Consider the following 24,583-nt stretch of genomic DNA (forward strand, 5'->3'; position numbering starts at 1 on the left):
TCAGCGTATGTGTGCGCGCTTGCGCGTTCGCGCTAAACAGTGTGGAAGTTTCCCTGCAAGTTGAGGAGCGCAAGAAACTGCAGCAAATGGAGCGGTAGGTCACTGGGATAAAGAAGTTGTATAAAACAAAATCTATCGCAGCAGTGAGATTAAGTTTGGAACTTTTATATGAACTTTAGGACTCACCTCAGCGGAGAAGTGAGATCGTCAACGGCAGGTAAGTCAAACAACCTGATTTTCACATCGTTTTGTCATTTTTGATTTCAAGTGCTGCTGCGTTTCACATTTTTTCACATGGAGGGATGACCCACATTGCACCTATATAAACCATGAGGCTGTGAGATGCTGCTTATCTTACATCAAATGCCAACATGAAAAATCGTGTAAAACTTTGAAAATCTGAAGGAAATTACGCTGAATAGGCCGACTATTTCTTTGCGTTTTCATTCGTGTGATATCTTAGTTTTACCTAAAGTTGTCATCATACTGATGATCTCTTCAGCAGCACGACTTCTCAGATGTCATTTTCACTTAATAAGATAAAGATCTATAAAATGATGGAGACTGATATCACAGGCGGCGGTTTTTGTAGCGCGCTCATGCGGCTCCCCATGGAACAGCCAGCCAGCGAAGCGCATCCCTGCTTTAGTTTCCCAAACGTGAGACCTGCAGACTACGCGAGAGAGGACGAGAGGATGTGTTCTGGCCAAGTCTAGGACCAAAGCAGTGTGATGATTAAAGAGTTTCCCTGAAAGCAGACTCGTGAGACCTCTGAGTCATTCTCAGATGCATTGTTAATCCCGCATAAAACTTGCTGGTGCAAGTGTGTTCAGCCAGTTTTCACATGTTAACCTTCTTAACGAGGAGGGAACATTTAAACGTGATCTGTGACCCTTCATTTCTTAGCTTTGTGGTTAAATGTGAGTCTTACTTTGCCTGTGGTGTCTACATTATTTGTAATTAGAAGGGAAAGGGCATGAGCGGAGGTGTGTGTGCATGCAGTGAGGTGAAACTGAACAGGATGGGACAAGCTGTTTGAACAGCCCATATATGGGGAGACCACATCTTGCCAAGCAAATACTTTTCCAAAAAATGCCTTGAACCTCTACTGGAAGTTGAATCACAGATTAGATTTTTAGATCAGGGTTCACTGAAGTCGCGCTAATAATGACAGCAGAGATAACGCCAGGTGTCAAGTGGCTGGTAAGCCAGAGTTGGACCTGACAGATTGGCATTAGCTCATATTATTTGATCCATAATGTTTGAGAGAAGATTTCGTTTCTGCTGTTTTGCTTCCTAGACTTACTGATCGAACTTTGAACAAGAGCACGCTGGAAGACGTCACTGGAGGAGAGCAGCAGAGCCTGTTCACCCGCTGTAATCCCACCCTCCAACAACCAGACAGTCTCTATGCACATCAACCTGACTGTGGCCATCAAGGAATCTCGTGCCTTTCATGGAACTCAGCCTGCCAATCAAGCTGCTACCCCTGACGCTGTGGAAGTGACAGCCATGGAGTCACGTCAGGTGCAGGTCGCCCCTCTGCCACCCCCACCTCCTCCTCCCCCTCCTCCTCCCCCGCCCCCACCTGCATCCTCCTCACCTTTTAGCCGGGCAGACAGTGTCCGCCGGAGCCGGCTGAGGAAGCTGAACTGGGATTGTATCCCCAAAGAGAAGGTAGAGGGGAGGAAGAGCGTGTGGAGTGGGGCAGCCCCAGGCGAGGAGGAGTTCCCCATAGATCTCCATTCCCTAGATGAGTTGTTTCGTCAGAAGGACAGCAAGCCACAGGACAGAATCAGCACACTGAGGCGGCGCTCTGCGCACCTGCGCTGCAGATCCCCACAGGACAGCACCGAAGAGGTCAGATCATTAGAGTGGCAAAGACACAACATTTGCCTTTCTTTTTACTTGCTCTCACATACTCTCTATCTCTTTACAGATTTCCCTGTTGGACTCTAAACGCAGTATGAACATTGGAATATTTCTACGCCAGTTCAAGATGTAAGCTTCTTAGTTCCTTATTAATGTTGTAGTCACTGGTTAGAAGAAACAGTTTCATGCTTATTAAAAGGGAATATCCCAATATCTTTGCAGTTTGGGGTTTTTGGTCGGAATTGTTGCTGTAGTCCTTAGAATTAGCTGCACTAGGCTTTTTGCTAGCATGTGACCGAGTCAGTGAAAACTGAAAGTAGTTTTTGTGAACAGAGAAGTCAAATGAGCTGTGCCCAGGTGGACAGTGGTTTACTTGAGTTGAACTATTAAATAGAGCCATATGTCAGTATGGCCTGGTGTCGGAAGTGTGAAGCCCCATCAGGAGAGGGGATGTCTGGTGTATTGAAGGGGAGGGTGCACCCTGAGCAGCTGGGCTGGATTTTGAGGGAGGTTGATGAGTAAGTGGCTCTTAAGGAGTCAGAGTTGACACCTGCTGATGCCTATAAAGAGTGTCTAATCTTAAAGCTACCCCCCGCCGAGAGAGACCCCACCGGTTGCTTGTCATATTCATTCATACCCTAAAGCCTCTTTAGTGGCCTATGTTTGCCTGGCTCAAATAAAGCTGCACTTATTGTGATGAAAATAGCTTTTTCATAATCATTTAGCTACATTTACATACTGTTTAACGCCTGAAACAAACTTCTTGTGTTGAAAGTCATGCAAGATTTATTCATAGTTTTACATCGAGTGGGGAAGTGCAACACTGCTGGGTTGCGACATTTTCATGCCACCATGAAATTCTCAACTGCTGATGGTTTTCTTTCTACAGCGGATTTGTCTAGACTTGCAGGGAAAGTCTTTATGTGAAAAGATCCTCTTCTGTACACAAGCATTTGTCTCTTTTGGCACTCGTTTGCTCTTCGTTGTGAAGAGCGACACAGCTACCGTTTAAATGTGGGTGTAGAGTAAACAACATCCAGTTTTGTGTTGTCTTTGTCTGAGTTGAGACTGAAGTATCATTCCATTTAGTGATCTTTACACGTCATACAATTTCTGCTCGAAAGGAAAGCCTAAGAATGAATCATTTAGAAAATGATTTATTTACTTTACATGTCTATATGCTGGTGTTAAATGATTAGATGTGGATGGTGAGCTATGAATGAGGAGACTTTGTTTAAGAGAAAGGCTGTAAGCCATGGTGTGATTATGTGTGACAGGCTGCAAGATGAATTTGGAGGGCAGAGGGTGATGAAAAATTACTCGATTAGAGAACTCATTTGTCACTGAGAAAGTCTGGGGTTAAACAGTCACTCGGCTGTTTCTGCTCTTCACTTTGACGCCCAAAGATCCTTTAGATGTCTCCTGTGCATGACTTCATGTTATTTGCCCTTTGCGTCACCAGTGTTGCGTCAATCTGCCATCCTTGGATAACGCTTTTTGCTTTATATGAATTAGACGAGCTTTACTGTTGCGTAATCATTGCAAAAATAGGTCTTATAGGTTTCTCTGGGAGTATCGCACCTTCTGACGAGCTAAAAGAGAGTTTGGCTTGTGAAATGATGTCATTCTAAAATACATGTCAACGTATTTTCGCAGGCCTGCTCGGGAGATAGTTGAAGATGTAAGGCATGGTGCTGGAGATCGTTATGGAGCAGAGAAGCTCGCAGAGCTCTGCAAATTGCTGCCTGACAGTGAGGAGGTAAAGTGCTTTTTCTGGCATACAACTACAAAAGTGACAACAGTGACCCTTCACTCCACCCCCACGCCCCAACCTTTCCCCTGCTTCTCTTACCCATCATCTGGCTTTGGTTAGGATGATCAAAGTTGCCATTACGCCATACGTTGTATGAAGTGGTCAGACTCCAGAAAAGGAGGACATTGAAAGATATCAAAACTCTTAACCGCTTGCTATTTTTTTTCCTTTTCTTCTTCAAATTTAATGAAAGCTGTTTTTCAGCTTTGACTCATCCTCTATTCATAATCTATCTCAGGAGTCTCGCCTAAGGAGGTTTAGTGGGGAGCGGAGCTGCCTTGGAGAGCCTGATCTTTTCATGCTGCTGTTGGTGGAAGTCCCCAGGTACACCCCTCCCTAAACAGAAAAAGGAGCTAAAATATCCCAATAGACTCATTTTTTATTTATTTTTAAGTTTTAAAACGTCTCTTTCATGTTTTTCATATAGCCCTCTTCACTTTGTCATGGCATATTTGTTTAACAGATGACTGATTTCTAGTGCCTTTTAGTCTCCATCAACACTCAAGACATCCCCCTTGATCAGTCGGTTCCCTTCTTTACTCTTTCACCAGTTTTCGACTTCGTTTGGATGCAATGATCCTGCAACAGGAGTTTGACCCGGCTATGACCTCTCTGTGTGTGGCAGCCAGATGTCTGAGGGAGGCGGCCAGAGGTAAAGTAACAGCAGGGTGTTGTGTACTCCACCGCCATTAAGATCTGGAACTGTGCTGGCCTGCCAAAATGCCCATGTTTAGTCTTGTTTTTATGTCAGATGCCAGAATGAAAATTAGAATAAGTATTAGAATGAAAATAAGTATTAAGCCTTTAGGATGACTTGATGATTTAGGAAAAACTCGCAATAAATCCTATTTTTCTGCAGAGGTTGCTGACTTTTTTCATGTCCTTGTTGTCTGCTGCATGAAAATTCATGCTCATATATTTATATATATATTTCAACAACCTTAGGCTTCAATATTAAGCTCCATATTAATTCTCTTGACTTTCCTAGAGCTGCTGAGCTGCCCAGAATTACATTCTATCCTCCGTTTGGTGCTGAAAGCTGGAAACTATATGAATGCTGTGAGTGCTTTTTTTATTCATTCTTTATTTCTTAGTTTGCAAAAACCGAATCAGTTCCGTTTATTTTTTACAATTGTGTGTCCTGGGTGTGTGTGTTCAGGGGCGTCATTCTGGCTGTCCACCTGGGTTTTGATTCCCTGTTTGTTTAAAGTTGTCATGTGTGTATGTTCTGACCCCTCTTTGTAATTTCTTAGGGTGGATACGCAGGGAATGCTGCTGGTTTTCGAATTTCATCACTACTCAAACTGGCTGACACCAAAGCCAACAAGCCGGGCATGAATTTGCTGCATTTCGTTGCTATGGTAAGATCTGAAATTAAGATGCAGTTTAATAGAAATACTTGTCATACCAAATAGGTGCTGTGAGAAATACTTGTCAGGAATGATGATTTCGAGAAGTAAGGTATGGAAAGGTCACCTCAATGCCTCGGAAGAGGTTGTGACTGTATATTAAAAACGGATGGCACCAGTGCACCAGTTAGCACCAGTTAGCCATTGGTTTGGGGACTACCATCTTCAATCCTTGAGTGTAGTATTTTACAGTATTAGCACTTAGTTTATTGAAGGGCTTTTGACCAATAAATAACTAGTTTGTATCTTGTTCACAGTAACACCAGGAAGGAGAGACAAAAAACAATTAGGGGCGTTCCGACGAAATTGATTTTGCTGAGAAGCTACAGTACTGGTTCAGACAAGAATCATACCAGCATTGTCACAATGAGTAATTATCAGATACTAAACCTGTTAAAACAAACAACTGACTGGAGTGTTGGAAGTGTTGAAATGCATTTGTTCACATTTGGCTCATTGGTTCTGTGATTTCTGAGCAGCAGTTGTGTGTGAAGAAGAAGCAGACTGTTCCTCTCAGGGTTCTTGTACACCTAACCAATGTCAAATACCTGCAGCGATGGCAGGACCCTTTGATGTGTCTCCTCACTTGGCCAGTGTCTAGAAATATCATTTTAACTTAAACACACAGCAAAGAAGACCTCCAACCGCTGACTGTGACCTACAATTTCTACTAGTGTAATAGGAAATAACTTTGCAGAACAGAAGTCTCTGTGAAATCAGGTCATTATTTGTTCAGCTTTTAGTGTAAGCTGGCAATGAAGTCTTATTTGATCATATTTCGCAACCTTAGGAATTGTCCCCTGCTAACCAACAGAAAGAATGCAGGTTATTAAATCCACTGGCTTCACCTTCATCACCCCAATGCTACAACCATCTCCTACACACAGTAGTTAAGATAAATGAAATAGACTCGTAGCTCAGAGAAACTCTCCGCAGAGTGAAGAAGAACAATGCTCCACAGAGCGCATGATTTTGTCACCATTAGTGAATGATGTGCATCTTCATTTGAGACAATGGCTTCATAATCGTTTGTGTTCGTCTCCACAGGAAGCTGTGAAAAAAGACCAGAGTTTACTGTCATTTCCCAGCCAACTAGGCCATGTTGGCTCCGCCTCCAGGTCAGTCTTTTCTCAAAATTTGGATCCTATCAGATCTGGCAAGGGATTATGTCTGAGGGGATATACAAACCCTACTCAATAACAACTATACCCCTTGTAGTCTGCTAAAACTATGCATTTTTTGTTTTCACACCAAGAAGTCCAGTTACCAGCTTTGATTAGCTGCCTTAGTGAAAGTGGGTTAAGACAACACTGGTACTCTGATCCAATGTAAAAGCTGCTGGAGAGTTTTGCTCTGCTATCCTTTCATTCTCTACCAAAGAAAAGAGCCAAGGAATGACTTTCTTTATGAGAGTTCTCAATTTGACCCAAGCCACTATCATTTTCCAAGAATCCCTGGATGCTTTGGATCAATTCCATTCATTTATTACCCACTTTTGCTTGTGCAACTTTAATTCAGACGGATTACCCGTCTGTTTCAAAACAGCGCCTATTCTAATTGTATTTCTCTGCAGGTTGTGTGAGGAGGCTGTGCTGGATGACTTATCAAAGCTAAGAAACAGAGTGGCTTCCCTTAAGACAAATACACAAACTGAAGCAGAGATTGAGCAGCATACACAAAATTTTCTGGAGGTAAGCAGCACAGTTTTATGTGTACTCGCTCTATGAATTAACATCTAATTTATCAGGCAATCTCATGAAAGATACAGCAGGGATAAGACATGTTTTTCTATCTGTGTGCAGAGGGCTGAAGAGCGTCTGAAGGCGGCAGACGATGAGATGGAGGGTATGAGGATGTCGAGTCAAGCTCTGGTGGAGTTCTTCTGTGAAGATGACAGCACTTTTAAACTTGAGGAGGCTTGCAGGGTCTTTCATTTGTTTTGCCATCGCTTCCAAAGAGCTGTCCAGGTCAGCCACTGTTGACTAATGCACAGGTTTGACTGCTTCAAGGATTGGTTAAAAATGACAAATTGTCTGCTTTCCCCGTTTTTTTTTTTGTAGGAAAATGAAGAACGTGAGCTGAAGGAGCAGAAACGTCTGGAACGTCAGCATGAGATGGTGAAAAAGCGTCGCTCTCTGGCTGTGTGTACTGGGCTGGATCTGGGCTTGAGCCTCGCCAGAGAGCCTCACGGTCAGGAGAACCAAGATGAGCTTGAGAAACTTCTAGAGAAGAACTTGAGCTACACTTGGTGTCGTCGTAGTCTGAGAAGCCCCGGTTCCCGCAGATTCACACACCGCCCCCAAAGCGACATATATCTCCACGACTCATCCCCGTTGAAGAGCTTCCCCGTGTTGGGCAGCAGCCCAACCTCAACCAGCTGTCACTCAAACAGCTCCTCTGACCATGAGACCAGTGCCGTACTCTGCAGCTCGCCAGAGACTGATGGCACATGCTCCCCCATTGACCAAGAAACTGTTCTGGTCAGAGGGAGGAGAGCAAGAAACCTGAGTATGGAAGCTATTAAAGATTCACACATTGCAACATTTAGTTCCTCTCAGCATGGAAGGGGCTTCACAGTGAAGCAATATGGGCCTGAGAGCATTTCCTACATGCTACAAAGCCAACCGAAGGTAAAAGGATTTGAAAAAGATTTTTCTCAACACCTGGCGTTGAATGGTTCCAGTACAGACTCTGCAACTATAAATACTGAGACACCAGCCAAATGTGTTAAAAGCCAGGCTTCCACTTACAAACAAAGGTTTGGCCTGCCAGTGACGGACAGTAATTGTCCTCTTCAGGGTAAAACTGAAAGCTCTTGTGTCAGTGATGCTATACAAGAGTCTATTCATCCAAGTAGAATACTTTCTGATAGTAACACCAAGACTGGGCTGTTGAAGCTGCCGAGCTCTGAGACCAAATCCCAATCCTCTCCAGATGAGAAAGATATTACATCCATCAAAACAAAAGCTGCGACGCCTTTGCCTGATACAGCTTTAACAACAGAGACTGACTCAGAGCTTGTTTCCACACCTGTGGGAAATAACTGGATGCCGTCCTGTCTACCAGAGTTCAGCCAGTCACAGCCAGAGGAGGCCTCCGACTTGCCAAGTGCCGACAGGGAGACGGCCAGATCGTACTTGCGTGTAGGTGAAACAGTGGAGTGCCATACACTGGTGAAAGGCCTCCGATCCTATGACACCCTGTCACCCCCGACCTCCCCACTCCCACAACCCACACCAAGTCTCTGCTCCAAGTGGAGGAAGGAGAGGGAGGTTGAGCTTCGAGAAGGTAATACTCCAGTGTCGACAGCATCAAAGGAGACTCGAACCATGAAGATCCCTGTATGCAGTGGAATAGGGGCCAAGAGGGGACTTGTGTCACGTGCAGCTCCTTCCAATAGCACAGGTATTCCCAGGGTGCGCTCCAAAACTGAGCATTCAAACGGAGCCTCAATCCCTACAAACCCATCTACTCCTGCGCGGTTGTCTGTTCCTCGCAGCATGTCGATGCGCTCATCTCGGACGACTGTTGTTCAGGCTGAGGTGAAACGAAGTAGCAGCATACGGGAAAAAAAAGTGAGTGAGTCAAAGACTCCAGAAAAGTACACCTTGACCCGGAGGACTTCAGAAGGAGCTGTACAGATAGAGAAAGTCTCTGGCAGCAACCTGCCAGCCTTTATAAGAGGTACTCCTGTCCGTGTCTCCAAACGTCTCGCCCCAAAATCCGAGAGTCAGATTCCCTCCCAGCCTCGAACCGCCCACAGCCCATCTTCTGCTACAGCCAAGACCATACGCACGTCTGTCATATCGGCTGCCCAAATTAAAACTGGCAATACAACAAGCACAAGCACCTCACCTGCCAACTCTAAAATCCCGGCATCTTCAAGGATACCTGGTCCCAAAGTGCCTCGAGCAGCCGCAGCTCAGCCACTGTGGAGGTGATGGAAGGGCCTGCTCCGTGGACTCTGTTTATAGATTTCTGGTTTCCTTCAGCCCTAAATTAAACTGTGGTTAAAATCAGTTCTACTTCATTGAAATATATGTATATATATGTGCTTAGATTCTATATATGTTAAAGGAAGCTGCACTGAGAGCATTGGGGAAACTTTCTATCTTGTATTTCATACGGTGGCAGGAAAGTGGATCCTCTACAATCTACCTCTTTTTACACCTATTTGTGTCCTTTGCAGGCAATGGGGCAGCAAAAGATGTGTCTTACTGTAACGTCCGATATGTATAACACTTAAATCACCTGAAAAATATCCTACCAAGTGGATGGCACTCTGGGTTTTAAAAGAGTTATATTTTGGGAAAATGTCGGGAATCTTTCTCATTTGGAAAAAAAAACTTTTTAATTATTATTTTTCTTTTTTTAGGAAAGTTGTCCAAATGTTGTGAACACTGCCCCTTCTCCTTAACCATCAGTGTTTTCAAACTGAACTTGCGGAGCTGTTCATCCTCTTGTTTGGAGCCTCATACTTCTGATGCACTTTAAAAACTGAAGAGGAGGCTGAAAGGAGATGGATACTTTCAATGTCGTGTTTTTTTTTTTCTATTTTATGAAAAAAGAAATCTATAACTTTATTAAATAGCATTATTTACTATATTATGTGGATTTGTTATAAAGAAGAGATGAATAAAGACAAAGTTGTGAATCTCAGTGTCATAATTCTGTGCTCCTCAGTTACGTTCAAAAGTTCCCGCATGATTCAAGGTAAACACAAAAAACTTGTGCTAAAGAAAAAAAAATAAAAGGACCAGACTCAGTGAATAATTCCCTATACTCCCTATAATATAGATCAATGAATAATTATGTTTTTAAGTTTTTGTATTCAGGTGAGCGCCTTCTTAGAGACCTTTTGGTTTAATGGGCTCTACTCTATATTGATAGCTGCTCTTGCCGTCTTCTTGTTACTCTCATTTTTCTCCCCCCCTCGTCTCAAAACTCTCGCTGCATCTCTTGACAAACTCACCCCCCACTCCTTGTCAGCGGCTGTTGTCATGGAAATGCTACAGACGTCCCAGGGAATCTCCCGGCAAAATTGTGGGGGGTGCAAGAGTTGGGGTGGATGGTGACTGGGTGTCAGGTCTCAGTGGGAATTCTCTCTTTGTAGTCTGCAGTGACGCCAAAACCTCTTGGGAAAAGCAATAAACTGGTGCCTCTTTGTGTTCGTCAGTCTCCGGTTGTTGGTCAAGGGTGGCCTTTTAACCTAGTGCAGTGTATAGAGGTGACATCATCAACAGGTCTCCTAGGGTGCAGGACTGAGTAATTCAAAGCGACCGCTGTTTTTTTTTTTGTTTTTTTTTTTCTTTAAGCTGGCTTCATGTATTCTGCAATAATATAAAAGCACTGGCAAGTGAGCATAATGACCTAAATATCACTTATAATCTGAAGGTGATATTTGAACTTAAGGATCAGTGCTGTAAGGATGAGGCCCAAAACAATGGAAACAGAGTTGTATGTGGCCTTTTTATATGTGCAGTACGTAAACACACTGCCTTTCAATGATAAGATTGTCGCTAGGTCACAAAAAAGGGTAAAATCATAGCAGATTCTCTAGACCTCGATTGAGATGTTTGCAAAACTACGCTTAAGATTGACTGAATTGAAACAGCTCCCATTCAAAGAAAATCCGGTTGTGCGATAAGAAGAAAACAAGATGTGTTGAGCTGTGTTGAAAAGGAACATATGCTTAACAAAAAATAATTTAAGTGGCATATACTCATACTATATACTCATATACCCATAATTTATTTTAAAGTTGTAAAATTTCAGAGCAGTTTAAAAAAAAAATAGAATATAAGAATATTTCAACATTGGTTTTAATGACAAAATACAATTTACACTGATTTATCAGTAATGCTAAAGTAACACAATTAACTCTGTGCCAGAGAGGAGCAAGGCAAGGGTACTATCTGATTAAAAAGACAAATGATTCCAGGTAAATTCCTACATTCAAAATATTACATAAGAAAAAGTAGATAAAGACTGGAAAGAAAGTATGAGCAACCTATTGTGCAAAATCGTTGCATCGTTGCACTGACACTTACATGGCAGTTTTTGTCAAGCTTTGGGGTCTAATTTTTTAAAATATGCATTATTACATTCCATACTGTAATAATGCATATTTTAGAAGCAAGCCTGTCGAAAGTCAGACAAACCTCTGAAATATTGTAAGGTACCTTCCAATGAAATAACTACTCAACAACTCAGGTAAAATACAGGTACCTTAAAAGTGTAAATGCATTGGTTACAGTTGGCTGTGGGTTGTAGCTTGTTTGAACGAGACTAATTCTGCATCATTTTAAACTATTTTCAAGGACATATAGGCGTAGCATGGTTGTCCAACAAGGAGAGGTTGAACAATAATGAGGAAAAATAAAACAGCTGAACATTGCCATCTAGTGTCATACAAATAACTGTTACAAAATGAAACTACAATTACCTGCGTGCATTACTTCGTGACGTCAACTGTTACGTAATGGACAGCTCCCCGGATGCGGCTGTGATTGACTAGACCAGGCAAAAAAAAAAAAGAAAAGATCGAAAGCCAAGTGGCGGTAAGTCACAAAGTCCTTCAGATTTCACCGTTACAACAAATTGTTATCGTTAAGACATGTATTACAATAAATATAAATATTTGGAGTTACTATTGGAAAGTTTTGGGTACAGAAACAGACCTTTTTAATTAGTGTTTTCAAATTAATTTTCGGCTTGTTTGCTAACTTGCTAGCTTGTTAGCCACCAAATGCGCTAGTTCCTTAGCTTAATGCTAGTCACAGGGGGAACGCCTAGTATTAAAAGTGAATAACAAGAATTTATTAACACTAGGGGAAAGTGCGTTTCAATATAGAATCGTTCGCTGACCAGGCGGAGGGCAACTTTCTTATCGCCTGTTAATTGATGAACTGCTGAGACTGTAGCATACCTATGTAACGGTAATTAACTCTGCGCCAAAGAGCTAATACTGGCGACGATTAGCCTCGTTGCTAACCGGGTTAAAAGCTGCACAGCTGTTGAACGTGTTTGTTAAAGTTCTGCGGGTTTAGCGTTTTTACCCTCAATGTAATGGCATCTCACTCACACTGGGAATGGGGTGCTTGGAATTGGCTCTCTTCTTTACCTGGCGATGAAATACTTGATGTTACACAGTATGAAGAGTTGTTACTGGTAGTTATTCAGGTGTTTTTTTTGTGTGTGTTGTCAGGTGCTACAGCCCCAGTGGTCGTTGGCAGGATGCAGACCATTAAGTGTGTGGTTGTGGGCGACGGGGCAGTCGGTAAAACCTGCTTACTCATCTCTTATACAACCAATGCCTTCCCAGAAGAGTACATTCCCACGGTGTTTGACAATTACAGCGCTCAAATGAGTGTGGATGGCCGTACTGTCAGCCTCAACTTGTGGGACACAGCAGGCCAGGAGGAGTATGACCGCCTGCGTACTCTCTCTTATCCCCAGACCAACGTTTTCATCATATGCTTCTCCATTGGCAGCCCATCCTCTCATGCCAATGTCAGGCACAAGTGGCACCCTGAAGTGTCTCACCATTGCCCCAATGTGCCCATCCTGCTGGTGGGCACCAAGAGAGACCTGCGAAGCGATGCAGAAACGGTAAAGAAGCTAAAGGAGCAGGGTCTGGCCCCTACTACCCAGCAGCAGGGCAACACCCTGGCCAAGCAGATTGGGGCTGTTAAATACATGGAGTGTTCTGCTTTGCTGCAGGATGGTGTCAGGGAGGTGTTTGCTGAAGCTGTGAGGGCAGTGTTGTATCCAGTCACGAAAAAGAATTCCAAGAAGTGTGTGCTGTTGTAATAAATGGTTCCCAGATTTGGACTATGGAGAGGGATGATGGGGATCCACTGACACAAAGGAAGGCTAAGGAACTTAATGTTACCATCTGGTTGCTTCCATACAGTACCATCTTTGTCAGTTTTCAGCTCCTTTCTTCCTTACTGATCTCCTGGAGGATCCCACTGTGTTGCCATGATCACCAAAGTGACTATGCCGTAATAAGGGCAATTGACTCTTATCTCCTCTATTCTTCTTAAATTTTTAACTTTTGATATTTACACACTTTCAATTTTACATCGGTTCTTGATTTATAGCTTGCCTGCTTCGCCTTATAAAAAGCTGATCATGGTTGCCACAAGCCATAACATCCAATCCAACCAACCAAGCAAGCAAGCTTCCATGTTTGACTGGAAAGAGGAGATCTGCCTTTGTTCAGGTGGAGAACTAATGACTACCTCATATTCTCACCTAGGTTGCATCTCATGAGTCTCAAGCAAAGTTACCATTCAAATGCTGCGACTTGTCTGTTCAGATGTGATGAACATCAATGTAGAAGGTGAACAAGTTTTAATTTAAGCAGCTTGAGTCCAGAAACGGTGTGATGACTCCTGGACAAATGCCAGTAACCCTTTACCAAATGCACAGATTAAAGGTTAAATTTTCTTGCTGCAGTTCCTCTTATACTCGGTCCGGTATGCTAGAACTGTCTGGCAGGCTGCCCTTCCAGCTGCTTGCACTGCTCTCTTAACTGCTCCGCATGGTAGAGCCAATGGGCCTTTGGAGATAAGCCGGATCCATTAAGAGCAGCGGACCAGTCTCCCTTTTTAGTAATAGAGGAGCAGTGTCGTAAGGTGTCTGCAAAATTAACCCATCCTCTTAAAGGATTTTTTTTGGGCCAACATAGTTAGGAAGTCAGATTGTAGTACAGCTCCCTTCTGTCTATGTCTGAAATCCTGTGGCTCGCTTTGAGTGCCATTAAAATCACGCCTAAGAATTCCTCTTTGAAAAGGTAACATCAAAGAGACTGTATTTTGTCTAATAGTGAATTTACTCTGTAAATGATTTTTCTTAATCCTCAAATGTTTTTAACTTACATGTGCGGTTATGGCCAAAGTTGAATATATTTTTTGTAATAGCCTATGTTTATTTGATCAGTAAAATGTATTTGTGCTGTTGTTGATGATCACATACGATAAAGTAAAACTCCAGAATGCTTCCCTGGTCAATCACGTTATTGTCTAAAGGTCGGCAGGCAAAAACCACTGCATATTCAGTTCACTGTAGCATATGAGAACACAATATGTTTCAAATGGCTTGTGTTGGACTGTATACTTCTTGTCCTGTATTGTCTTGGTTTGGCACGTGTCATCCCATCTTGGAAGAAGCATTGTCACAAAAGCCTTTTTAGCCCAAGTCACAAATTTATGTTCAATATGCAAGGAGTCTTTAAATTGGTCAGGTGCCTTATCTAAACCAAAGACAGTGCCGGTGATCCTGTGTCAAATCCAAAGGTTCTCAGTTCTCGCATCACGGTGAGACATTTTAAGTACTGGTCCAACCAACTCAGATTTTATTCTTTTTTTTTTTGTACTCTTACAAAAGCTCTCTGCTGCACTTGCTGCCAGTAAATGCTCTCTTCTTGCAGCCGTTTTTGTAAGACACAGGTGCTAAACTGACATCTTGCGCGGCAAGTCTGTGTGCATTTGTGAAGCGGAGCTCTCGGGCCCACACCTCTTAACAGATTGTGGTTTACATCCCTGCTCTGCAGGATGCAGTGAGGGCAAAGCACAAGCGCGACTTACTCGAACAACAAGCGCTGCGTTGGTGGCGCTTTGTCACATTGAAGATTTTTTTTTTCCATTTAAAAAAAAACAACAATATTTTTTTAACATCTGGTTGCTCATTTGTAGATAACAGCTACCAGCAATAATAGCAACCTTCTTATTGTACTTATGTCATTTATGCTCCGAACTTCAATAATTCAACCTAATTTGTGGTCTGTGTAAGTCTAGAAGAAGTAAAGCGCAATATAAGCACAAGGTTATGACTGACAGCAGTGAGGCGGATTAAGATCTGCCAAAAGATGTGTGAAATTTCCCAAATGAGTGTGTAGAGGGTTGAATGTATATGCACGACATGTAAAACTGTCATCTGTGGTGAGCTCGTTGTCTTTCTTTCTTCTGTCCCAATTTCACTCGGATAGTGCTGTTAGAGTGGAAAATACACCTGTGGGCTCTCTGTGTCTGTGTCCTGGAGCTGTATGCTACCGTGTGCGTGGTACTACGCTTTTACACTGGGAACTTGATTTGTAGAAATCTCTTTGTAATTGTTTTATAAGTAACAAAAGCATATTTGTATAAATGAACTAACAGTGAAATGATTTTAAATTATGCCAAATAAAATGGTGCCTAAAACCAGATGGGTTTGCTCTCTGTTGACAAGTGTTTCCTTTGATTAGATAACTTGCCAATTGTGAATTATGTGCGATCATGACATTCCTGCTCATTACAGCAATGAGGAAACAATGGAAGAACAAAGTCATGCTGAGGTGCAGCGTAAAGAAATTAATCACACTCTTATGCACAGCTACTCATATTTTCAGCTCAGGAAACCACATTAAGTTCCTTTAGCATGCATACTCTACTATAGTTCCTTTTCTATCGCGTTCATGGTCTGTCAGTTACCGCGTCCAAACACTAGATGGACACATCTCTCTGTGATCCTTGATAAGTATCATTCCTCCAAGCCTGTATTTTCTAATGTTTAAAATGTATTTCTTTCCTCCGTACATGGCCTGTATCCATCTGGCTTTAAGAGCCATCGTTCAGCTTCACAGACACTTACATGTTCAATCAGTTTCTGTGGCTTCAGTTCAGTTCTGCTGCTTACTGAAAAATTCCTTTGACCTCTATGGGTGGTGTCTCTGACAAATGACAGATGTATTGAACTCCACCAAAGGCTCACTGTAAACATCACCGCAGCAACATTCGGAGCCCGTTTCCTCTGTGGTCTGTCTGTAAATGCTGTACAATGAGGACACAGTTGCGTGCGTGCTTGCAGCTTGTAGAAGTTGCGTCACGGCCTGTGTTGGTGCAGAATAAATTGTTACAGTGAACTCTGCCAGGGTTGAGTTGCGAAAACCTCCCTTTTCCCTTGACTGAGCAGGGTTATAGCTAAACAAGATGAGAACGGATGAGCTGTTTCTGCAACACACTTTCATGGAGGCAGACAGATTATTGACACTTGGGTCGGTTAAGGTCATCCATTTGTCTGCAAATGGACTGCAAAGTAGTTGTAATGTAAATGTAACAGAAACTGACAGGAAAGCAGTGCATAAAGATTATGTGTCTATTCCTGATCGCTTAAAGCATTTCAGGACTCGCTCTCTGCTCTCCTAAAGACCTGATTGGATAACAGCTTCATCTCACAAAATCATCATTCATATAACTTAAAAACAACATCCGTGCAGTGAATTCAGCTACACTTACATGTACGCTGATCTCCCACACAGAAAGTTAAAAGCGTCAGAATGCCTTGAATGTTTGCTTGGACATTACAAAGTGGCCGAGCGTACTTCGGTGAATAACTTGAATCCACTTCCATGCACGTATACTAGGACAAGGCGGCGGTCCACTTAAATAAGCCCACTCAAGCTGTGACCGTGTCTCGACTCAACTGTGCATGTAACTGTGCTGAATGAAGATGCATGGAAGCGTTTTTCTTTCGAAAATGAGACCCATCTAGAAAATGTGCCACAGTTGACTGAAACTATTCAGGGGAAGTGGATTAATGTGTTCTGCATGGAGAAATATATTCAGACCACAATGAAGAGAACAGTTGCTGAAGGGTACTCAGTGGGTTGCGAAATAATGAGTTTTTATGAGAATTCTCAATCTGACCAATACCACAGCGTTTTTACAAGAATTCCTGGACATTGTTGGATCGTGTCTATTAGTTAATTACCTATTTTCGGCTCTGCAGCCTTTATTCCGACGGATTACACATTTGTTGCAGTACAATGCCAGTTATAATTGCATTTCTCTACAGGTTGCATGAGGAGTCTGAGCTGGATGACTTATGAAAGTGGAAAAAGCAGAGTGGCTGCCTTCAAGACAAATACGCAAACCAAGACAGAGAGGCTGTACCACAGTCCATTCATGCAAAATTGAACACTTTTCGATGGAAACGCCCAGAACGGGCTGTTGAAGCACCAGAGATCTCCTAATCATCTCCAGATGAAGTCCAGTCATGGCCATAGACAAAAGTCATTGTGTCTTGTTTGAAAGTGGTTTTCTCACCAGTGGAAATAAACCGGATGCCCTCCAGTCTACCAGAGCTCAGTCAGTCACAGCCTGGGCCTCTGGCATGCCAAGTGCTGAGAGGGAAATGGCAAGTTCAATACTTGTGTGTAGGTGAAACACAAGAATGCCACACTCTGATGAAAAACCTCAGATTCTTTGAGGCCTTGTCAGTCCTGACCTACCCACTCCAACAACCCAAAACAAACCTCTGCTCTGAGTTGAGGAAGGAGGGAAACATTTAACTTGAAGAGGGGACTGTTCCAGGGACTCCAACCTGAATATCCTCGTACACAGTGGAATAGGGGCCGAAGATTGCCTGGTTGCACGGACAGACTATAGCACGTTTTCCAACAAAGAGAGCCTTAAACATTGTGAAAAGAGCACACCACTTTAACATGCCATCTAAGTTGTGTTCCAATTCATGGGCTTCATCGTTTGAAGGTTAGTTGCATCACTGCGGCACAAGGAAGGCTGCCCATTCTGCGAACCCCTCCAAAGATCATCTACAAATGCACCCTTCTTTTACCAAGCTGACATCAAGTTGTTTCTTTACAGCTCAGCAAAGTCGTCAACAAAGACGTGAACATGAACAAAAGCCCCAAATTTGGAAGTTTAGTGATAGCTGTGTTCGAATTGAGGGCCTGTATCTTTCAGAGGTTACATTTGAATGATGGGTCCATTGCAGTGGCGCTGCGAAACCTGCCCCATTTAAAAACTTTGTTCAAAGGCAGATGTGTCCTTCCTTACCTGAACAAAACGTGCCTCCATCCCTATTTTTTTTTTTCTGTTATGAAAATGTGTTTATGCTTCTTAAATACAATGAAGCTGAACAGTGTAGACACTGAAAATGCTTTATTTTTATTAACAATCTCTTTTTGTGCGTAAATTGCTGATTGTCTACAAATTCAGACAGGTTTCTGAATGTTGCATGCAACAGAATTAAGCTTTCATATCCCAGTTCAAACTTGGCAATAACTGTAACGCTAATCTGACTGTATATGATATGTTATGTATTTGATATGCAACTTAAGAGCCATTTGATTATACAAGTTACTGTGTGGCACAAAACCCCTTCAGCTCAGTTTTAGGGAGCAAGCAGCAGACTGCATTACACATAAAACACTCAAAGTATAACTGAACCATAAAAATAGGTAAGGCAGTAAAAGCCCATATGTGATGTCTCCATTTAACGATCTTGCCCTCAAGGTTGCTACTGAATATAGTGCCTGAAAGAACACAGCACCCTGGTGGTACATTGCTGACAGACGCAGCAACACAAAGCAAACTGAATTAAAAATGTTATAAAATTGCATTGTTATCTTTTTGTTTTTGGCCTGCAAGCCCTAAATCTCTACAGAATTACAGAAAGATACTGTATACACTGTATTATCACTCGTGGTAACAAAGGGTTGCATACCCAGAGAGATTGAGGATGTTACCTCAACCTTTCAGGGTATTCAGAAGGTGGAGGAGCTTATTGTTATAGTTACCACCTCCACATTGACTCTGTGGAGCAAGGCAGGCCCAGAAGTCTGAAAACTACCCTGTTAGATCATTCACTTGCCAAATAGTTCAGTTCAGGTAAAAACAAAAGGACAATAACAACAACAACAAAACCCCCAAACCCATTCAACTAAAGCAGACTACAATATTTATATATATGTGTGTGTGCGTGTATAAGTACCTGTGTGTGTGTGTGTGTGTGTGTGTGTGTGTGTGTGTGTGTGTGTGTGAATTTGATCTCCAGGTTCTTTTAAAAAAAAAAAAAGTTTCAGAAATAACAAAAGTATAAAATCTTTTTATCTATTGCGACCATTTCTCACCTTTGATCTTTTTTTTTCCTTTTCACTTGTGAACTACATCAAAGCAGGGCGTTACTGCACAGCAGGATGGAAGAAATAATGGAAGAATAGAGCCGTGCTGAGGTGCAGAATAAAGCTTAAACCCACAGCTATGCAGTAGCATGCACAGCTACTCATATTTTCAGCTCAGGAAACCACATTAAGTTGCTTTAGCACTCTACGATAGTTCTTTTTCTATCACGTTCATGTCAGTTACCACGTCCAAACACTAGATGGACACAGCTCTCTTGCTCAACCTCATGTGATCCTTGAATGATTGTCATTCTTCAAAGCCTGTTATTTCTTTTTTTTTTTTTTTCCTCTGTACATTTGGAGTTAATGGTCTATAGCCATCTGGCTTTAAGAGCCATCATTCAACTTAACAGACACCAACATGTTCAATCAGTTTCTGCAGCTGAAAAAATTCAGCGTGCCGCTGCTCACTCTAAGAAATTTATTTTGACCTTTAGGGCTGAGGGTGTAATAAATCCCACGTATTGAACTCCACCAAAGGCTCACTGTAAACATCACCGCAGCAACATTCGGAGCCCGTTTCCTCTGTGGTCTGTTTGTAAATGCTGTACAATGAGGACACCGTTGAGTGCGTGCTTGCAGCTTGTAGAAGTTGCGTCACGGCCTGTGTTGGTGCAGAACAAATTGTTACAGTGAACTCTGCCAGGGTTGAGTTGGTAAGACCTCCCCTTTGACTAAACTGAGCAGGGTTATAGCTAAACAAGATGAAAACGGATGAGCTGTTTCTGCAACACACTCAACAGAGTCCGTTAAGATCATCCATTCGGGTCATCCAAAGTGATTTCATCGCTAGATTCACTGGATTTGTAAGTTTTACAAAGCCGGCTTGAAAATAACCCCAAACCGTTGTCATAGAAACAGGACTTTGAAATAAAACTTGCAAAGGTGCAGGTTAATGAATGGCTCGTTGTCCATATTTAGGCTCTTTATGAGTATTTAGTATAATAATAAATGTCTCTGTCAAACATAACCAATTTTCACAGGCAGTCCCAAACTGCCTTCTTGAATTACTTACACAATGAGGTAAATGTATTTTCTGGATGTTGTAAGCAAATTTTCAAACATAATCTTTCAAAAAATATTTCCCAAACTGGCCTAAAGAACAGGGTTCCAGCCAGGTTCAACTCCCGGCTGGGGCCTTTCTGTGTGGAGTTTACATGTTCTCCCCATATATTAGTGGGTTCTCTCCGGGTACTCTAGCTTCCTCCCACTGTCCAAAAACATGCATTTTAGGTTAATTGGTGTCTCTAAAATTGTCCCTAGGAGTGAGTGTGAGCATGTGTGTGGTTGTTTGTCTGGTTTGTCTCTGTGTGGCCCTGTGATGGACTGGCGACCTGTCCAGGGTGTACCCCGCCTCTCGCCCGATGACCGCTGGGATAGGCTCCAGCCCCCCCCGCGACCCGGCCGACAGATTAAACGGGTATAGAAAATGGATAGATGGATGGACCTAAAGAACACAAAACAGGTCATTTCAAGCTTTTGTCATTTGAACATACATTTTTGTTATATAGAGGCTATATGCAGACAGTGAGTGTGGGGCTGTGGGATTTGGTAACAGTAATGTAACAAATAGAACTGCAGTTTCCCGCAGGTGGACACAGACACTGCTATAAGGCTAACGGCATGTTCACACGATGTATTCTGTTTACTTTATGTGTCCACTGCTTAACAGCGGTGGAGCTCTGGTTACCATGGAAACATTGTGGGGTATAATGTAAAAAACAATAAACCTGTTAAGTTGAAGTAAAAATCAAGCACTTTTATACAATTTAGAAGATTTGACACACCCAGTCCTTCAACATCAATGATTACCTATTTATGAGATAATATACAAGTAAAAAGTATTGTAACTTGAGTATGAACATGGAGCACTGAATATGGGCTTATTGTGCCTACTGAGTCTTTGATTTAAGGAAGCGTTCCCGTCCAACCTAGAAAAAGAGTTTATGAATAATCGATTTTTAAAAAGAGACCATGTGCAAAAGATTAGAACATTGTATAAATATGATATATAATATCAATAGGGTTATATTGGCACATAGCACATATGATATGAGGTAAATGTTCCGGTATTTGAGGTACAGAGTGCAAAAGGTGATAGATAGATTTAGGCCAGTTCTGTAATAGTGGCCCTGACAGAGGTCGATGAGTTATAAAGTCTGATTGTGGTTGGGAGGAACGATTTCCTGTATCGTTCCTTAGAATAGCTTGGTTGAATGAGTCTGTTGCTGAAGCTGCTCTTTAGTTTGTCCAGTGTTTTGTGGAGAGGGTGGGAGAGGGATTGTCCATGATTGCCAGTAGATTTGCCAGCATCCTGTCCTCCACCACCTCCTCCTCATTCTGACTATCGGGCCCCTCTGGGATTGCTCAGCAATGACCAAATATGGGAAGGTTTTACCTTACATGAGGGGAGAAGCACCCCCCAGTGTGGGAGAGATTGCAGTGGACGTGGACATTGGGGCTTGGAAGATCTCTCAAGATTCGATGCATCAATCTGTAATTCTGATAAGGACCTGGTGGCCAATAAAATACTTCTATGTTCGACCAAGTCTGTGTCAGCAGAGTTCTTCCCGTACCATCAAACCAAAGGCTGTTTGAAGGCGACAATTCCTTTTACATCGCAGTTGCCTCAAAATGTTTCTATATACAGGTGAGACTTAGTCCTTCCTTTTATTTTATTGATGGAGGAAGCAGATAAAAGGTCTGGAGATGATTTCAAGTGTAGTATGCTGATCACCTCATAAGCACTCTGCACAAGTGTATCCTTCTCAGAGTGCAAAAACAGAACAAATCCATTTGAGAGATAAATGTCCAACCTGCACTAACTTTGCCCTTCTGTACCTTGTATGCTGTCATTGGATCGGATTGGTTACTTTGGATAAAAGCATCTGCTAAACGACTAAATGTGAATGTAAAGTAACCCTGCACTGTTCAAGATAAAGTCATGTGCGATGATTAAAAACAAGCATGCTGCTGCAGCACTTCATGCTGAAATTGATGTATTTTATGACACCAAACAGAATGAGTGTTCTGTTTACATCATGTTATAAGTGATGTAAGCGCAGATGCTTTTCACTATGCATAGTCACATGGCAACTCTTGCCTCTGAATGTAGGAGCAAGAGGTGAAAGTTTCTCTGCGTTCCATCTTTGCCTGTTTCACAGAAATGTGCAGCTGAGGGTGGGCCGACCAACAGATATCCTTTCTGTGAATCATCTGCGTGCACAGAGTGGGAGTGATGGCCTCCGCTGGGACCTTGATCTCAGCACTGTCTATCCTCCCCTATTCTTCTCCCTCTCACTCTCCTTTTGATGATGTTCCAGTTAAAGCCAGAAAGGGCAGGCAGTACTGTTCAGTCATGGAACTGGGGTGATTCCTCTTCTTCTCCTTGTCTAAAGATAAAAAAGCCCCAATCTAATAGACAGCCTGCAGCTAGAGTTAGACCGAGAGAGCTGCAGTTCTGCATTCCAATCAAACTGTTTCAACAAAGGGAGAAGGAAAATTAGATTGGAAAGGAACACAGAGGGGAGAGAAGGCTGATGGCTGTGTTCGCAACAAAACAGGACTCCGATTGTAGGAGATAGAATGTGGTGCTGTGAGAGTGATGGAAAGACAGCAAATGAAAACAAATAACGACTGGGAAAAGAGGATTTTGCTGGAGCAGTTTAGAATGCAAATTCAATCTGAGAGTGTGGGTTGAAGGTAGACAGATGGAAGCAGGGCGACCTAAACTTTCTTTACCTCCCCAAGTAGCATGCATATCACATGAAACACTTTACACTTTGGGAAATAATGCCTATTCACTTTCTTACAAAGTAAACTTTACAGTAGTAGACTGACTGCAGTTTTTTTTTTTTATTTGTCCGGGAAATGTAAGAATACAGCTACATCCACATAATTTCTCATTCACACTTGGATTTTGCAAGCCAAAACACGTTGATCCATTAGTGTTGGAGGCGATAGCGGTCACAACCACGCTTGCTGCTCAGCAACATTTTGCAATAATGCTGAACAATTTTTATTGAATTTGTTGTTTGAATTTTTTTCACCAACGTCCTCACAACTCTGAAGATATAAAGCAGCCAAAGTGAAGGCCTGTAGGCGTTGAGCTATTATGAGAGAGTGAAGAGAGGAGAGAACAGAAGAACGGAACAGAAAGAAGAAAAGAACAGACGCACAGGTCTACTGAAGTATTAATTATCTTGCTTTTCTGCTTGGAGGATGGAAACTGTTGCCTATGAATCACTGAAGTAACAGCCTGAGAACAGTAAGTCCTCAAGTGCCCTCCACACATTCCTGCTCGTCTGAGAGCTTCTGAAAAAACAAACTCAAGGATGAAAATGGGCTTATTAGATGTCCTGTGTCATGTGGGTGCACAGTCGAAGTAAATCCACAAGAGGCTGTTCGCATGCTGTCTTTCTTCGATGTCTGTTTCACCGCAGTGAGGAGAGGCCAGATGGCTGGAGGTGCCAGAGCAAGTTAACTCTGACACTTTTCAGAGGCATAGCTGACACCTCTGCAGGGATGGAACGACAAAGTGAGAGGTCCGGTTTGTGGTTGATTTGTGGATGAGACTTATGACAGCCCAAATGCAGAGAGACTTTTTTTCACTCTCCAATTACAAGCTATGGCTTTGGTTTTGTTCTCTGAGCTGTCATAACACCAAAATGACAGCATAGCATAAAACCAAAACACCGTTAAGTCTAAACAAGCCACACATTCACATTCTGCTGACTTTCCTCGTCTCTCCTCCTTTGTTATGTTTTCTGATATGCATCAGCGCAAGCAAGAGAGCGGAACCTTTTCAAAACTTGTCAATGCAGGCAGCGAACAAAAGGTCACTTGGCAAGGTGGTGCTGACCCAAACGGAGTGAGTTCAAAGTATTGAAAACTTCATGAGCTCGCAACTGCAAGTCGGAAACAGCAACAAGAAGCCACACAGACCGAACTGTGCTTGATTTCAACCACATGTAGTTGACTGTGGTCTTTGTGTGTGTCGGGACAGAACATGGTGGGCTGCCTCGGTTACTGGTCTCCTGCAGCAATGAACGCTTTGATCTCGACCATCTCATCTTTGAAAAGCAGATTTTTCCGTCCTGCTCATATTGAAGTAGATTGTGCAGCTTAACCAGGTGGAAAATGCTATCCAGAGGAGAGGGGAGCTAATTTCCTGTGGCGTTTTTTTTATGGTCAGAGGCAGTCTCTTTTCAATACACATTCCTGCTCCTTGAAAAAAGAATATTTCTATCTCTCCAAAGTCTGTTTTCATTTGCAATGGTTTTCTGGTTAATAAGGCTGACTCAGTTACAGCCCGTATGAAACAGACCTTACAATTCAAGTATTAATCCCATTGTCTTAAGAGCAGTGTGAGAAGAAGTTAAACTGTGTGCATGTGATTGTATCTGAGATGTTTATGGCTTACTGTGAGATCAGTGTCTGCTGCTGAGCCTCTTCAGGACAGTGAACACGTCACTGGCGCAAAGATTGTTGTACTTGGCCCCTGTACATAAACTTCGTGGTCTG

At 42.6% G+C, this 24,583-nt stretch overlaps 2 protein-coding genes across 3 annotated transcripts; both read left to right on the forward strand.

Moving 5' to 3' along the window:
* The first annotated feature begins 29 nt into the window (after positions 1–29).
* fhdc2 (FH2 domain containing 2) lies at positions 30–9,748 on the forward strand. 2 transcript variants are annotated; one of them, XM_075481174.1, is made up of 13 exons: positions 30–94; positions 180–217; positions 1,301–1,860; positions 1,940–2,001; positions 3,529–3,631; positions 3,924–4,009; positions 4,237–4,337; positions 4,674–4,744; positions 4,939–5,046; positions 6,142–6,212; positions 6,668–6,785; positions 6,897–7,061; positions 7,155–9,748. In XM_075481174.1, the coding sequence occupies exons 3-13, from the start codon at positions 1,411–1,413 to the stop codon at positions 9,033–9,035; spliced, it is 3,216 nt and encodes a 1,071-aa protein (XP_075337289.1). In that variant the 5' UTR covers positions 30–94; positions 180–217; positions 1,301–1,410; the 3' UTR covers positions 9,036–9,748. The 2 variants fall into 2 exon arrangements, with proteins under 2 accessions (XP_075337289.1, XP_075337288.1); XM_075481173.1 differs by having other exon boundaries at positions 30–217.
* A 1,822-nt stretch (positions 9,749–11,570) lies between these two features.
* rhogd (ras homolog gene family, member Gd) lies at positions 11,571–15,304 on the forward strand. The gene is made up of 2 exons (XM_075481176.1): positions 11,571–11,654; positions 12,302–15,304. The coding sequence occupies exon 2, from the start codon at positions 12,331–12,333 to the stop codon at positions 12,904–12,906; it is 576 nt and encodes a 191-aa protein (XP_075337291.1). The 5' UTR covers positions 11,571–11,654; positions 12,302–12,330; the 3' UTR covers positions 12,907–15,304.
* The last annotated feature ends 9,279 nt before the right edge of the window (positions 15,305–24,583 follow it).

Source organism: Odontesthes bonariensis, chromosome 13 (genome assembly GCF_027942865.1).
Source record: "Odontesthes bonariensis isolate fOdoBon6 chromosome 13, fOdoBon6.hap1, whole genome shotgun sequence".
In the NCBI taxonomy this organism is placed as follows: Eukaryota; Metazoa; Chordata; class Actinopteri; order Atheriniformes; family Atherinopsidae; genus Odontesthes; species Odontesthes bonariensis.